A 16,538-nucleotide genomic window follows, 5' to 3' on the forward strand; every position below is an offset into this window, starting at 1 on the left:
TCCCCTGTCAACTGCCAGAGCCGCCCGCCACATCCACCATTTGCTCTTGGACAGATGCTAATCTCAGAGCAAGAAGCAGACATCACAAATTTGGAAGTAAGAGTGATTATTGTACAAAAGTGTGTGATGCATTCAGTCTTTTCATTTTTCCAACCAACAAGTGTTCATAGAACGCTATGTCCAGTCACACTGTTCACATGAGGTGAACTTCCAGCCATCACTGAGTGTCCACTAGCACAATAAGGCTCAGGGTCTACACTAGACTCATGTTATTAAAGGAAAGAAATGTCCATGCTGAATAAGGAATCAGCTTTTTGCCTTGGGCCTTCTATTTTCCCAGAGGAAAGCAAAAGTATTGAAAATATAACATGGCTTCTAACATAAATTTTCATTTTTTTTGAATATATTTGTGGTGATCTTATACAATCTGAATAGCCACTTTCTGCCTCTAGAAGTTTTTAATCCACATTTTCTTACATATTCAAGAGATATATTTCCTGTGTAATGAAACATTCCCACAATATCAAGGTCTGATTTCTGCTACTCACTATAAAGTTTTACCTTTGGGAGTTTGTCTGCAATTGAAGAAGGAAATTTTGTCTCACTCAGAAATATTGAGTAGTCCCTCTTCCATCCAGCATGAACAAAGAAAATTAAAAGCTTTATTATTCTTAGAGAATATATTTAAAATCACACAATCATGTTTATCCATTTTCTCTCGAGTGAAAATAATGTGTGATTTTGGTAGTATTCAAAGGAATTAAATTAAAATTTTCATATTAAGATGCTTAACTAAAAATGCAAACAAATAATTTCAACATAGGAATATCATATCTAGCATTAAAAAAGTTTTCTAGGTCTTTTCTGGTAACTTTAATATACACCATTCAGTTTTTTGATCTGTCTCCTCCTGTCCTGGTAAGGCCAAACACTTGTGCTTCATATATGGATAGAGTATTCTTGAGCCTTTTCAAATGCTTAAGAATAATGAGCCATGTTTTTTTTTTTTTTAATTATAACTGTTACTAAGAGAACCTTGCTTTCACCTGGCAGGGACAAAGATCACTAAAGATATTATACCATAAACACGTTAATTATGAATCCCTGAAACTGGAACATGACCAAGCTGATCCTTGCTTAATTACACTCCCTGGGGATCTCCATATACTCTTAAAATAGCATTGATGTGTCAAGATGCAATACAGAAAACACCTAACTATAGTAACAAGGATATAACCAGGAAAAAGAGTTTCAGAAACATTATGGCACAGATAATTAAGATAAAATATCAACCTCATTAGTTGTTTCAATGAGATTGAATTTATCACTTATTTCTTTTCTTTGCCAGAGCAAAATTTTCATTTTCTCTTTATAAAATCTTCATTTTTCTCCCTGAGTTTGAGATTAAATGTATTTAAAAGATTTATGCAGCTGTAGCAACTAGTTATTTATATACTTATTCTACTTATTCTTTGTTTTTCTACAAAACTAAGGATCATCTATTTGACTATTTGGTTTCAGATAACATGACATTAGATGATGATAAAGTAGTTAATAAAACATAAGAAAGAATAAAAATGTAGTCCTAATTGCATCAGCTTTACATCTTCTAGTAGAGCCACAAAACAATAGTAACTAAAAATAGGAGCTTCAATCTCTGATTGGATAATAGATGATTGTGACAGAAAAAAAAAATGAATGACACAATTTTGAATAAAGTGATTGGATAAGGCCTTTTTAAATGTGATATTTAAACTAAAGTCCAAGGATGAGAAGTCAGTTGCCCCTATGGGTATGTGGTCACATATGGGAAGATGCAACGTGGAAGAGAGCTGGGAGATTTCAATGCTGTGCTGTCATTGAACCTGAAGGGAGGAAGACAGGGAGAGGACAGAAAAATGTGAAGTTTTTAAGATATGAGCAAGAACCAAAGCCTGGAGTGACATCACAGATCTTATTAAGGAATATAAACTACTTTTAAATCTCTTTTCAAATGAGAGTAAAGAGGACTTCCTGTTAGTTCAACAAAAATTCTCAACAATTAGCAAACCAAATCCAGCAAAGTGGAAGAAGAATTGCACATCACGAGTAACCGAAATTATTTCAGATAAACAAGCCTGGTTCAACATTCAAAAATCAATTAACCTATTACATCATAACATAGGATAAAAAAAGAAAAATCACAGGATTATCAATATTTATAGAAAAGATATTTAATAAAATTCTACACACCTTCACTATAAGGAGATTCTGTAAACTATGGATAGAAATAAAGTTTCCAAAGTTCAAAAAAGAGCATTTTCAAAGCAAAGAAAAATTGACATCATCTTTAATAGTGAGAGTCTAGGAGCTTTCCTGGTGAGGTTAGTTTTAGTCAGCTTTTGTGTTGCTATAACCAAACCTATGTCTTCCTGTCACACCCTACCTGCCTACAGCTATTGCCCAGTTCCTCCATGTCAGTGGATTATTCCACTGATTAGATCAAGACTCTCATGAGCTAATCATTGCACCTCCTAACATTCTTGCATTGTCTTACACAGGAGATGGGGAAGGACACCTCATATCTAAACCATAGCAATCAGGAACAAGGGAAGGATGTTCTTCTTAACTGCTTTTCAACATTATACTCAAGTCCCAGCCAATACAATAAGACAACGGAAAATAGTTATGCTAATTAGGAGAATAAAACTTTCCTTGTTTGCAGTTGACATCATCTATGCAGAAAATCCCAAATAATTCTATAAATGATTATTGTAAAGCTGAAATACAAAAGGATAATGTGCAGATACCAGTGACTTTTCCCATATGCCAACAATGTACAAGTGAAAGTTGAATTAAAACACTGTAGCACTTACTCTAGTACTCTCCAAAATGGAATGCTTATGTATAACCCTAATAAAATATGTACAAGACCTCTATGAGGGCAATTACAATGCTATGTGAAAACACATCTCCTGCTCATGCACATTGTCAAGGTAAGTTATCCCAAGATTGATCTTTTCTACAATCAAAATCTTATGACCTTATTTTATAAATGTTGACAAGCTAATTATGAAGTTTACATTCTGAGTCAAAAACACCAAAGGGGTAGCACCATGCCAAGGGTGCTGTTTTTTGAAGAAAAAAAATTGGACAGTGAATACTACCTGAGATCAAGATTTGCCACAAAGCTATGTAATCAAGACATTCAGTGTTGGTGAAAGAGAATAGAAGGTAATCTCAGAGGAGACAAATATATTGCCCATTTTAGAAGACAGGTTGACAGTTTCTCATGTACTAAAATGCTCTTACCATGCAATCAAGCAACTGGGCTCCCTGGTATTCATCCAAATGAACCAAAAGCTTATGCTCACACAGAAACCTGCACACGTGTTGTGTTTTGCCTTCTTTGTTTGTAACTGCCAGAACTCAGAAGCAAGAAAGATGGCATTTAGAGGCTCAACAATAAGGTAAGGACCATTACACAATAAAATATTATTTGTAACTAAAATAAATTCAGATACTGAGCCATGGAAAGACCTAGAGAAAACTCAAAAGTATATTACCAAGTGAAGAAACCGGTCTGAAAAGTTGTGTGGTTGCAACTGCATGACTTTAAGAAAAGTTCAAAATTGTGAAAAAAAGTAAAAATTTTAGTAGTTGTGAAGCATACAGGATCTTTAATTCAGTCAATTTAGTCTGTAAGATGCTGTAAGAACATAATTACATGTTCTTCCAAAACTTTAGAAAGTATAGCTCTGAAAGCCAAGACAGAAAAATTTAAACTGGGAATCTTGGATGATGTCATTGTTGATTAATGAATTGTAAAAGGAAGCAATATGGTGTGGGAATTTGAAAGGGTGTATTATGGTTTAAATGTGTCTCCTAAATGGCAGGTGGTAGAAATAATGCAGAAGTGTTGAGAGGTGAGGTGCTTACGAGAGTCTTAATTAACCTGGATTAATGTACTTGTCCTACAGTGAGTTGGTTATCTTAGGGGAAGGATGCTGAAAAAGGTGAGCTCAGTCCTCTCTTGCTGTCTCCTTCTATACAGACTATCTCCAGATGTCAGTGCCATGTTCTTGGGTGTGGGGACCCATCTATGAACTGTGAGTGAACTAAAACAATGTTTAAGCCATTAGGCAGAAAAGCCTGGTATAGAGAACTCCTAGCAGCAACCCTGCTGGTTTGAGAATGCTTGGTCCATGTAGCTTCCTACCCAGCTCCATCACAAGTTCAGCACAGCATTGGAGATGGGGTGACCTACTGGAGCCACACAGCCTCTAGGAGATGGGTGTGATTTTCCAATATGCCAATCAACCTGTTTACTGCAAGACCCCTGCCACATAGAGAAGCAAGACCTTCTCCTTCTGAAACATTCTCTCTGCCTTTGATGTAAACTACTTAAATAAAGAATTGAGACCCTTTTTCAATTGTTCCATTTTAGCTCCTATCAGGGCTGGAAGACCCACAGGTGCTCCACTTTTTACATCTAATTTCTGGCTGTCTCTATTTCTTACTAATTGGTTTCAGACTTTTTTTTAAATTTCTCAGGTAGCTCACACTTCCTGAGCAGGACCTTACCCTGGCAGGATGCTGGACATCCCACAATACTTGGGCTTCCCAGCTCCCAGAACCATGATAAAATTAGTCTTAGTTATACTGTTAGAACAGCAGAAAATGGACCAAGGGAGAAACTGGAGAGGATGAGATTTCATAAAAAGATTGTAATTTCTGCAAAAATTTCAGTGAACCTAAAACTACTTTAAAAAATAAATAAATTTTCTTATTTTTCAAAACCATTGGAGACATTCAGCATCAGGAAGCTAGATGACCCAGAGCCATATAGATGGTGATGAGGTCTGAAAACAGATGGAGATATGAGGTGAGATTAAATGCTCAAAACCTTGTCAATGTAGCCTAATGTGGATTTTAAGCAAGATTACACATAGGTCTAAGAGAGGTGACTAGGGTTAGACTTCTTATGTATGATTTTGTAACTTTGAGAAAGCTACTTTAAATATACAGAATCCTCTTTTTTTCCTGCCTTAAGTGGAATAATTTATAAATCAAGAAGTTTTGATAACACAGCATATTGTATAAACTATTCACACAGCATCTATCAGATCCATAGTAATGTATAATATGCTTTTTAGTTTGTTTTTATAATGAGAGTATTAACCATGCCTGAACGTTTTTAAGATAAATTAGATAGGTCTAGAGTGAGATTTCTGGTAGAAACAAATTATTACTTTCTATTTGCTACTTCTCAAAGTCCTGTTTTTAAAAGTTATTTGGTAAAAGAGTAATAGAAATTAAAATCCAAAATATGTAAAATGATTCAAATGAAAAATTATTTAAAACATGGGGTTTTAGCTCAGTGCTCTAAGTAAAACTTAGAAGAGTTTATTTTGTTTAAAAAGAAATAAAAGCTTAAATATCATTTCAATTAAAACTGTTAGAAATAGAGATAAAATAGGTTTCCCCCATTAGAAAATATAATCAAAACTATTATATGTTTGCTAGTCTCTTTTCCATTACTGTGAAAAATATCAAAATTTTATTTTGGACCACAGTTTTAATGTTTTAGGACATGACTGAGTGGTCCCATTGCTTTGGGCCTCTGGAGACCATGTGCTGGAGCAAACTGTTCAGTTCATTTCCAAAAAAAAAAAAAAAAAAAAAAAGGAGAGAAATTAAGAGATCAGTTTCCACAATACTCTTTTAGAACTTGCTTCCCAATGACCTAAAACCTAGGTCACCTCTAAAAGTTTTAACCACCTTCCATTAGCACACTGCTGAGGACCAAGTCTTTAACAAATAAGCATATGGGGAGCACTCTATATTAAAAATACAGCAATACCTATGGTCTCATTGGTTGGATAAAAAATAAGAAAAAATATGAGAAAATGAATAAATTACTCTCAATTCTAATTACAAAAAATAATGAAGGAACAAATTTCAAATTTGACATAAACTTGACACAAAGAACACAAAAAAGATTTTTTTAAACATTTAGCAATTTTACCAACTCTAAAATTATAGGAATCTGGATTAAGTAAAATAAATTATAATCTGAATTAAATGAATGATTCCCCAGGAAATTGGAAACTACCAAAATTTTAAAACTATTCCTTACTTTATATGTAAGGTGTGTTTGTGGAGGCAGCATGTAAGAAAGTCTTAGTTTTCTTGCAGTCTGTAATCTCTGCATTTTAATGTAATATTTAGACCATTTACATTGATGTAACTGTTGGTATGGTTAATTCAAACATCAACATTTTTTAAGAGTTCTGTATGTTCTTTATTATTTTCCTTTTTTATACTTATTTTGGATTATTTATGTCTCTTTTCCTTTTTATTTCCTTTGATCACCTATTAAACATAATTATTTATTTAAGTTTTGGGGGTAGGTTAAAATTCCACAATATGGTTACATTACTATTATTTTAATAATCACATTTTAAAGAGATTGAAATCAGAAAACTCATGTTTGCTCCTGCACTTATTATTTCTAGTAATCTGTTTTCTGTTCATAAACTCATATTTCTAACTGGTATAATTTTCCATCCATATGAATGACTTCCTTTAACACCCTTTTTAATTGTCTTCAATCCTTTAATTGTCTTCATTAGTGCATATAGTTATATGATATTTTTATGATGAGAACACTTATCTATGCTCTTATCAAGTGTCAAGTATATAATATTATTAACTATATAGTATTATTAACTATACCTATAGTACTATCGTTATCATGCGTGATAGCTATAGTTAATACTACACCAGAAATAACACAGATAACAGAAGACATTTTTCCAGTCTAATGTACTTTACAATTTTTAAAAATCATCAGTTTACTCTCCCTCTAGCCTGTGACAACCAACATTCTACTCTCTGCCCCAGCACTGTGGCTACTTTTGATTCTATATATAAATGCTATTATGCAGTATTTGTCTTTCTGTGTCTAGCCTACATCACTTAACATAATGTCTTCTAATTTCTCCCAAGTTGTCACAAATGATAAGACTCTTTATCTGAAGAAACAGAAAAAGAGTTTACTGCCTGCATCTGAGACCAGCACTGAGAGACCCTGATAATGGAGGGGCAGATTTCTATAAAATTTTATGTGGGGAATACTGAGGCACTCAACCCTAACCCTATTTTATATTTTATTTAGAGACACTGTCTTAATAAGTTTGCTTAGTGCCTCACTTTTCCTGAGAATGGCTCTGAACCCTATATTCTCTTGACTCAGGCTCCCAAGCCCCTGAAATTTCAAGAGTGCACCACTGTGCCCCATTCTACAATTTACCAAGTTGTGTGGGTTCTACTTTTAATGTTACTATCTGTTAAACGTTCCATTTTTTATTTTACAAAATAAAAATACTGGATTAAAATTTACATATACAACTAAAATAAAATAATGGTAAGTTTACATAGCACTTAAATATTTAAACCTAATAAAAAGAAGCATCATAAAAAGAAGTATAAAAATAAGATAAGGAACAACAAAGTAAGTTATAAGGATAAATACAAAAAATAAGTAACATCAGTGTAATGATTCCAAAAATTTATTCATTAAGTTAGTACATGTTTTGATAGACTTTCTACTACATGTGCATTAGAACTTTCTACTAGTGATAAACAGACATAATAGAGTTTACATTACAGTAGGGAAACTATTAGTGACACAAATGCATAGTTGATCCTTCAATTGTATTTCCCAGGAATACTTTGGAGGGAAAGGAAGTTAGAATTCAAGTTTCACAAATGTTATGCTTCCTAAAAACACAGTTTTGTGATAAAATTACCTGCCTTATAGTGGGCAACTCACTCATTTACTAGCTGATATGACTTTTCCTCCCCAGAGTTTCTTCATAGCATTTGTCATCTCTGAGTTTCTCAGAGTGTAGATGAAGGGGTTCAGCATGGGGGTTATGACTGTGTAAAACACACTCAATGACTTGTCAATTGGGAAAGTCTTAGCTGGTCGTACATACATGAAAATACAGGGAATAAAGAAGAAGACAACCACTGTGATGTGGGAGCCACAGGTGGAGAGAGCTTTCCGCCTCCCTTCTTGACTCAGATTCTTCAGAGAGTGGAAGATGACAGCATAAGACACGAGTAAGAGCAGAAACACAGTTGTGCAGATGAGACCTCCGTTGGCCATCACTAAGAGACCAATGACATAGGTGTCAACACAGACAAGTTTCAATAAGGGATACATGTCACATATGAAGTGATCAATGACATTGGGGCCACAGAATGGGAGCCCATAAATAGTGCCCAACTGAATTACTGAGTGCAAAAAACCTCCAACCCAGGAAACTACCAGCAACACAACACACACCCACGGCCTCATGATAACTAAATAGTACAGGGGCTTACAGATGGCCACATAGCGGTCATAGGCCATCACTAACAGAAGAAAAACCTCTGCCCCAGCAAAAAAGTGTCCTGTAAAAAGTTGGGTCATACAAAAGTCAAAGGATATGATGTTTTCCCTTAAGAATAAGTTTGAAATCATTTGGGGGGAAATAACTGTAGAATAAATGGCATCCATAAAAGATAAGCTAGCAAGAAAGAAGTACATTGGTGAGCCCAGGGTCTTGCTGAAGGTTATGGTCATCACAATGAGCATATTTCCCACCATCGTCAAGATGTAGAAAAGCAAGAACATAACAAAAAGGACTTTCTGCTCCTGTGGATTCTGCGTGAGGCCCAAGAGGACAAAGTAAGTTACATTGTTCCTATGTTCCATCTAGTCTTTTATTGGTGCTGATTTCCGATAATAAAGCAGTTCACCTACAAAACAAAGAAAAATTCTTACAAGTATTATAATCTCAATCTTAATCCATTCATTCTCTGAATTATGTATAAGAAGCATCAACCTGTGCCAAGCTATCTACTGCACATATCAGTAATAGTGAAATAAGACAGCAATTCCTGCCCTAAGTGATTCCATACACAGTGATGGGATCAGGATTTAAAGGACAACATGATCATTGTCATAATAAGTGTCTTATTTATGTCATGCTATCAATTCACAGTGTTGGAATTCATAAATCCACTGGATTATGGGAAAATTTCTCACAGGAAGCCATACTTTATGCCATTAAAGGAGATGTGAAACAATAAGAAGAAATGAAAAATGAATTTTATGAGAAAATGCACCAACCATAAAGTTATAAGGTGCAATACCAAAGATTCACTTAAGGTCATTTTCATATTCACAGTGGCAAAAATAAAATGTAAAACTACAGACATAAAGTCAGTATATTCATTTATAGTTCTATGACTATAAATCAATAACAATGACAGCTTTTCCTCCACTTTCCACTTATTTCTTATTCACTGGACCTCAACCAGAAGTACCTTGTCATATCTCTAGGAGCATTCTGCTCATGAAGAAGTGTGTGTTCTCTAGCACAAGAGAGGCTTTCTGTGCAGTTGTCTTTTTCTCTTTCAGATCCCTGACCAGAATCACCTTTTGATGTTCATAGTGCATCCAGTCTCTTCATATAGGCTCTCTCTATCACGGATCACAACTCTTCTCCAACCATCAGCCCGTTACCCAGTCCCAAAGCTACATCCATACTTTTAGGTATTTTGTGTAGCTGCACCCCACTTTCCAGTACCAAAATACATGTTCTTTTGCTAGAGTTGCTGTAATAAATTAGCAAACTACTTAATTTAAAGGACATCTGTTGTTTGAGAATTTGGCATGCAATGAATTCAGAATCAAAATCTGTGCTGTATTACTTGCTTTGCAAGACATTAAGGAATGCAAAGACCCTTTCTCCTTGATTCATAGATACAAGTTTTGTGTTCATGTATCATTTCCCTACATCCAAATTTTCCCTTCTAATAGGACATCAATCCTATTAGATCAAAGACAACCCTAATGAACTTAATTTAACTTGTCAACTTCTGCAAGGATCCTACACACACACACACACACACACACACACACACACACTTCATATTATGTGGTACTGGAGGTTAGGATCTCAACATATATTTGAGGAAAAAGTAAATAGGGTGGAAAGGAACAAAAAATTTTAAAAAAAGTTTTTGTTTCATGTGACACAATGTGTGACCAATAGCCATCACACTATCAAATATCCTTCCAAGTTACTGAACCTTCCTTTTAGGGTCTTTGCTTGAACATTTTCCCTTTTCCTAACCTGCAAATGCTCAAAGAATGATGAAATTTGTTGTCCTCACCACTTTCTCTCCCCTAATTTAAAAAGTTGTCTGCAACTATTTACTTCGCATCTCCAACTAGATGTCCATTTAATATTTACAAAAGTGAATTTTTAATTTTTCATGATAAATCTATTCCTTCTGAGGTTTTCTTTATCTAATAAAATGATATTTCCTTCTAGATAACTTTTTAGTCCCTGTTCTGACATTCTGACACATAATGGATATCCATCTATTATTCCTTTCATGCTATTTATTCATACACTTAAGAAACTCTCTTGCCTTAAACTAGGACACTCCCTTTGGGATATATTATAAATCTGATCATTCTCATTGCAACCAAATATATCCCTGATCTACTGCAAAAGCCACTTGTCAGTTCTACCTATTTTCATCTTGGACCCCAGGAAGCCAATTTCCAGAAGGAACACAAATTATATGTTTAATCTTATTCAGATCAAATCACTCACTTGTCCAAATTCCTACAGGATTTTTATCACATGCTCAACCTATAGTCACGGCTTCCCTGCCTTTAGATTACATTGTCCTGCTAACTGCCTGAATTCATTTCTTAGCAATTCTCCATGCTCATCTGCTCAAGTCTTTCGCTCAAATATTCATTATGATTTTCTACCACTGTATTTGCATCTACTCTTTAGTAGATGCTAACTTCAGAGACCAGAGTGATTACCACAATCTCTAAAATAAAGGGAAATATTCAAAAAAGGTATGTTCTACATTCATTTTTTTATTCTTTTTATTCAACCAACTAGTGTGTACATAGCACCTACCTTCTGTAACATCAGCCTAATTAGGTAAACTTCAAGGCATCACAGAGTGTCACTTTCTCATTAAAGCTGAGTCTGCACCAGGGTTATGTATTCAGTGGATGGAATTTTGATGCTGACTGAGAAATCCTCTTGTTACCTCTACTATTCCAGATGAAGCACAAATCTTGAACATAGTAGAAGAATTCATTCATTCAAATTTTAAATTTATTGGTGACAACTCTTATTTACAAACTGACCAGCCATTATCTACCTACAGCAGTTTTCCACAACATTTTTTTTTGATTTCTTAAAGCATGTTTTTCAAAGAACACTTTACTCTTTAGAATTTCTCCCAATTATTGCTTTAAGGAGTCATAAGCTAGAGGCATACTTCTTGGAGAGAAGAATTTTGGAGTCTTCAAAAGGCTTTTGAAAAATTTTGGAGACATTTGATGACATTATGAGAGACTTTACATGTATATCTCTTTTGCGCCCTTTGTGTCTTGATCCCCAACATTTTAATTCTTGCAACTTCAAGTGATACAATTTCCTATGTAATAAAAAATTCAAGCAATTGCAAAGTCTGGTTTTTACTATCAATTTTAAATTTCTTACTTTTGGAATCTTGTCTACAGTTTGAAAGAGAATGTTTTATTTCATTAGTAGATGGAAATCTCTTTTCGACCCAGGATACATGAGAAAAAAAATGATCTTTTTTCTGTATATATATATATATATATATATATATATATATATATATATTTAAAGCAATACATCTATATCAGTTCATTGTCTCCAGAATCTTCTAACATTTGCAGAAAATCATTGCCAGCAGTGTATATGAATTTCAAATGAATTCCATGTTGAAAATAGAAAAAAATTAAAAATTTCCATAATAGCATAATTTCTGAAAAAGGCAAACAAATCACATGTTCATGTAGGAAGATGGCAACTGACCTTTTTTTACAAGGAACATTTCTCTTTCTTCCAGTAACTTTATTAATAACTACTATTCATTTCTGTAGTGACGCTCTGCTGGTGTTAGTATAGACAAATAATTGTGCTATATAGATTAGGAGACAGCATTGTTGCACTTCAAGTAGATAATGCTTTAAGCTTACTGAAGCATATTTTCAAATAATTACATTAGGCCCTTAAAGAACAGCATTTTTTACCTGACAAGGATGAGGATCATTGTGGGTTTTATACCATAAAACCACATTAACCATGGAGTCCTGCCCTGGAATGGATCCAAGACTGAGTCCTCCTTAATCACTTTCACTGGGAATTCCCACAAGTTTATATCTGTAAATATGCCAATAGATCAATCACATTACTATGGTCAAGAAGATGCAACAACAACAACAAAAGTTTCAGATACATGGGAAAGTTGACAAAATGATAATTGACCAAAATAACATATCAGTTTAGTGAGTTTGTTTCACTGAAGATGAATTTATCATTTATTTCCACACTTCTAAACCAATTTTTTTCTCATTTACCTAATACTCAATTTTCTCTCACATTTTGTTTGGGATTTGGGATATTTTTCAAGAGTTATGATGTAGTTATATTAACTAATTATTTATCCTTTTGTTCATTAGTGTTTTGAAAAATAGTAGAACATCTATTTATTTCTTATGTTATGCTATTAAATGGAGAAATAAGATTTAATGAAACAAAATAAGGTTATAGATATACTGCATCAGATTTATGTTTTGTAACACAGTCACAAAATAATAATGGGAACAACTAAGCATAGTAGATGGAAAAGAGAAGTCTAAGACATGACAAGAACAAACCCTCAGGGCATTACAGATCTTACTCAGGAATTTGAAACTATTAAGGTTCTTTTAAATGAGAATTAGGAGGATTTCCACTTTCAGTTTCCAAAAAATTTCAACAAACTGTTAGCAATTCAATTTGATAATGTAAAAACAATCACACACCATGACCAACTGATCTAGATACATAAGGCTGGTTTAGAATTCAAATATCAATTAATGGCATGAATGAAACCAAAGGATAAAGATGAAAAATTACATTGTTATATCAACAGATTCAGTTAAAGCATTTTAAAAATTCAACACTCAGCTCTTTTTTTTAAAGAACTATCAGTAAATGAGGAATAGAAGAAAATTTCCTAAAATTAAAAAAAAGTATCTACAAAGCAGCCTATAACTGATATCATCCTCAGCAGAGAGAAAACAGAAGCCTTTCTTGTAAGATAGGAACAGCAAGGATTCTTCCTCTCACCACTGCTTTTCAACATTGTACTGACAGTGTCTGCAAAAATAATTAGGCACCATATAGAAAGAAATGCATACTTATGAAACAAATTTTAATATGTTTTCAAATAACATGATAATCTGTGAAAACTATCCAAAAAAAAAAAAAGTCTACAAAAATTTGGAATAAGTGATTACAGCAAAGCTCTAGGATACAAGGTTAATATGCAAATGGCATTCACTTTCCTATATACCAGCCACAAATAAGTGGGTGATGAAATTAAATACACAATACCATTTACCCCAATACTTCCAAAAATGGAACACTTAAGCATATATCTTACAAAATATGTTAAATGATGTTTAAAAGGAAAATATCAAAGCTTGGATGAACAAAGAAACAAGTTAATGGAGAGTTACTAACTGTTCACAGAGAGTTAAGACTCAAAAAGCATTACCAAGGGATCCAAGATGGCGGGCCACAGAGAGGCAGCATTATGTGTTACTCTGTGACCTGGAACTCAAGTAGTGAGAATACTGCTTCTCTGTGAGCAATCTTCCTGCTTCCACTCAGGAATCACAACCACCATGCCTATGCAAGTCTCCCGGCCTCAGCATCTGAGTAAGTCTCTCAACTACTCGCCTACTTAGCACCCATGCAGAACTTTCAGCAACCCACCCCAGCAGAAACCCTGGACACAGCTTCCATGCAGGACACCCAGCAGCTACCCAAGTGATGGATCTCCAGCTGCCAATCCCATGTGGACACCCACCTATCAATGTGTGGCTCTCCACAGTCACCTCCATCTTGGGACTCTGGCAATGTATATAGCCCCTTATGTGTGGTATCCTGCCTCCATCTGTGAACTTCATACAGGCTCTAAAGACAGCCAACAGCCACACACTGCACACCACAGAGCTTGTCTCTGAGCTAATTTTCCAACACCATCACTCAGCTAACTCACCAAACAAAAAACTCAATCAATGAAAGCAACTGCCTCCATCTTGGGTCACTTTCATCACCATCTTTAGTGGGGGCAACTCCCAGTTTGGAACTCTAATGGCCAGGTACCCAGTTTCTACCTCCTCCTCTCCCCAGAAGATACTAACATGGCACAGTGACTGCCCAATACAAAACAATTATCAGTGGGGCAGGAGTGCAGTACCCACAAAGTGCCACACACAAGAGCCCCAGAGAAAAAGGTCCCTGATTAGGAGGCAGTAAGGGAGAGGGTGAGTGTGATGCAGTTTAGAGACTAACACAGAGACCAGGAACTGGGAGGTCTTCAAGCAAGATAAGGAGATGAGACCAGGCACTCACACACCACTAGCGGGCCCAAGAAGAGAACCTTGTGGTGCATACTCCCTTAGGGGACCAACCCTCCCTGCCTGGTTACCTTCACCATCCTGACGGCAGAGACACCAGGTAAAAAAGGATGACCCCCAACTATTGGAGGGGAAGGGAAGTAGGAAAGATACTGATCTCCAACAAAAACAATCCTTGCTTCTTCCTTCAAGAATTTTTTTTTCTTCTCTCTCCCTATTTTCCTGCCCTCACATTCCCAACATATGTGAAACCAAGAATGTTGCATGAATTAGGAAATTGAGGACAAGGATGAGTGAATGCTATATTACAGTTGTGTTGTACATGCTTTTTTTCCCTCCAATTTTTACTATTTTAACATTTTAAAATTTTTCTTAATATATATGTGTGTTTGTTTTATGTACTCTACTGTCTTCTCACTTACTTTTCTACCCCAGATTACCTCCTCTTTATTCTCCTACTAATAACCTTCTTCTTTAGATTTCACTTTCACACTTCCTAAGATATAATAATTCTATAGCCTCACCTCCTACTTCCTCAGCATATCTTCTCACACCTAACCCCCAGTTCTTTGTCCACCACCATAAACTGTAAACCCTTTACAAACCTACTGATTATATTATAGATAATGATTGAATTCACTATATCTTTACATTGTAACCAAACTGTAAATATCTTAATTGCAATTATTTGATTTTAGGTTGTAAATTGTTTATATTGGGATCTGTTAACATTGTCCTTCCCCTCAAAGGAGAAGTATTGGAACCCTACAGGGGCATTATAAGCCTATAGAGTAAACAGGTAATGCCTTGGATCCACAGAGCTAGAAAGGCAGAGCTAGAAGACAAAGTAGCAACATGAAAACACAAGGGAAGAAAGTGCCCCAAACAGATCAAGATGCCATGTTATTAGAATCCATGGCCAGCATAGCAGATGAAATGACAGAGAAAGAGTTCAGGATGTGCATAATTAAAAAGTTCTGTGAATTAAAGGATGATATAAGAGACCAGACACAGGCATCAAAAGATCATTTCAGAAAAAAGCTACATAAACAAATACAAAAAGCAAAAGAATACTTCAATAGGGAGTAAAGGTTCTAAATAAAAAACCAAACGGAAATCCTTGAAATGAAAGAAACAATAAGCCAAATTAAAAGTTAAGTTGAAAACCAAATTAAAAGTTCAGATTAGACCACTTGGGAGGAAAAATATATAATATTTTTATTTCTTTTTTTCTTTTAACAGAAACCACACAGGCAGCGTTCCTTTGTTTTGCTCTCCAAAAAAAGGAGAGAAGAACGATCATCAATGGCAATAGGCATTTGCAGCAAAACAACAACAAAAGCCAGCCACTCTTCCTTGTGGTTTCAGTTATTCCACATGATCAGAGAAACTTCTCTAGTAAGGAACTATAGAAATGCTCCCTAAAAGTATAGTCTTAAAAATATATAACTTTGGAAAGAACATAGATCATGCAGTGAAAATGGTAAGAAGCCATCAGCAGAACATTCAAGAAATATGGGATAGCATAAAAAGATCAAACTTAAGAATTATCAGGATAGGGGAAGGCATAGAGTTTCAAACCAAAGGAATGAACAAACTATTCAGCGAAATAATATAAAAAAAAATTTAAACATGAAGAACATATTGGAAAATCAAATTTGAAAGGCTTACAGGATGCCAAATGTACAAAATCACAACAGATCCACACCAAGAAACATTATAATGAACATACCTAACATACAGAAAAAGGAGAGAATATTAAAAATCAGATAATATATGGGGAGAAACCAATTAGGTTATGTGCAGATTTTTCAACCCAGACCCTGAAAACTAGAAGATCCTAGAACAACACATATCAAGCTCTGAAAGAAAGTGAAATCCAACCGAGAATCTTGTATCCAGCAAAAATAAGCTTCAGATTCGATGATGAAATAAAAACCTTCCATGAGCAACAAAATTTAAAAGAATTTACAGCTAGAAAACCTTCTCTATGAAGAGGAAATGAAAAACAACAATAAAAAAC

General features: G+C 34.7%; 1 protein-coding gene and 1 pseudogene across 1 annotated transcript; both read right to left on the minus strand.

Annotated features, from left to right (window-relative positions):
- Positions 1–7,816: 7,816 nt before the first annotated feature.
- Positions 7,817–8,755, minus strand: LOC107135033 (olfactory receptor 4A47-like). Its single transcript, XM_015477000.1, has one exon. It carries the CDS (start codon positions 8,744–8,746, stop codon positions 7,817–7,819), a length of 930 nt encoding a protein of 309 aa, XP_015332486.1. The 5' UTR covers positions 8,747–8,755.
- Positions 8,756–15,759: 7,004 nt separating this feature from the next.
- On the minus strand, positions 15,760–15,952 carry LOC125612196 (annotated as a pseudogene).
- Positions 15,953–16,538: the final 586 nt, after the last annotated feature.

This window comes from Marmota marmota, unplaced genomic scaffold (genome assembly GCF_001458135.2).
Source record: "Marmota marmota marmota unplaced genomic scaffold, marMar, whole genome shotgun sequence".
Lineage (NCBI taxonomy): Eukaryota > Metazoa > Chordata > Mammalia > Rodentia > Sciuridae > Marmota > Marmota marmota.

What these genes read in the sequence shown, in the direction of transcription:
- LOC107135033 (XM_015477000.1), bottom strand. Translation starts at nt 8,746, where the DNA reads ATGGAACATAGGAACAATGTAACTTACTTTGTCCTCTTGGGCCTCACG.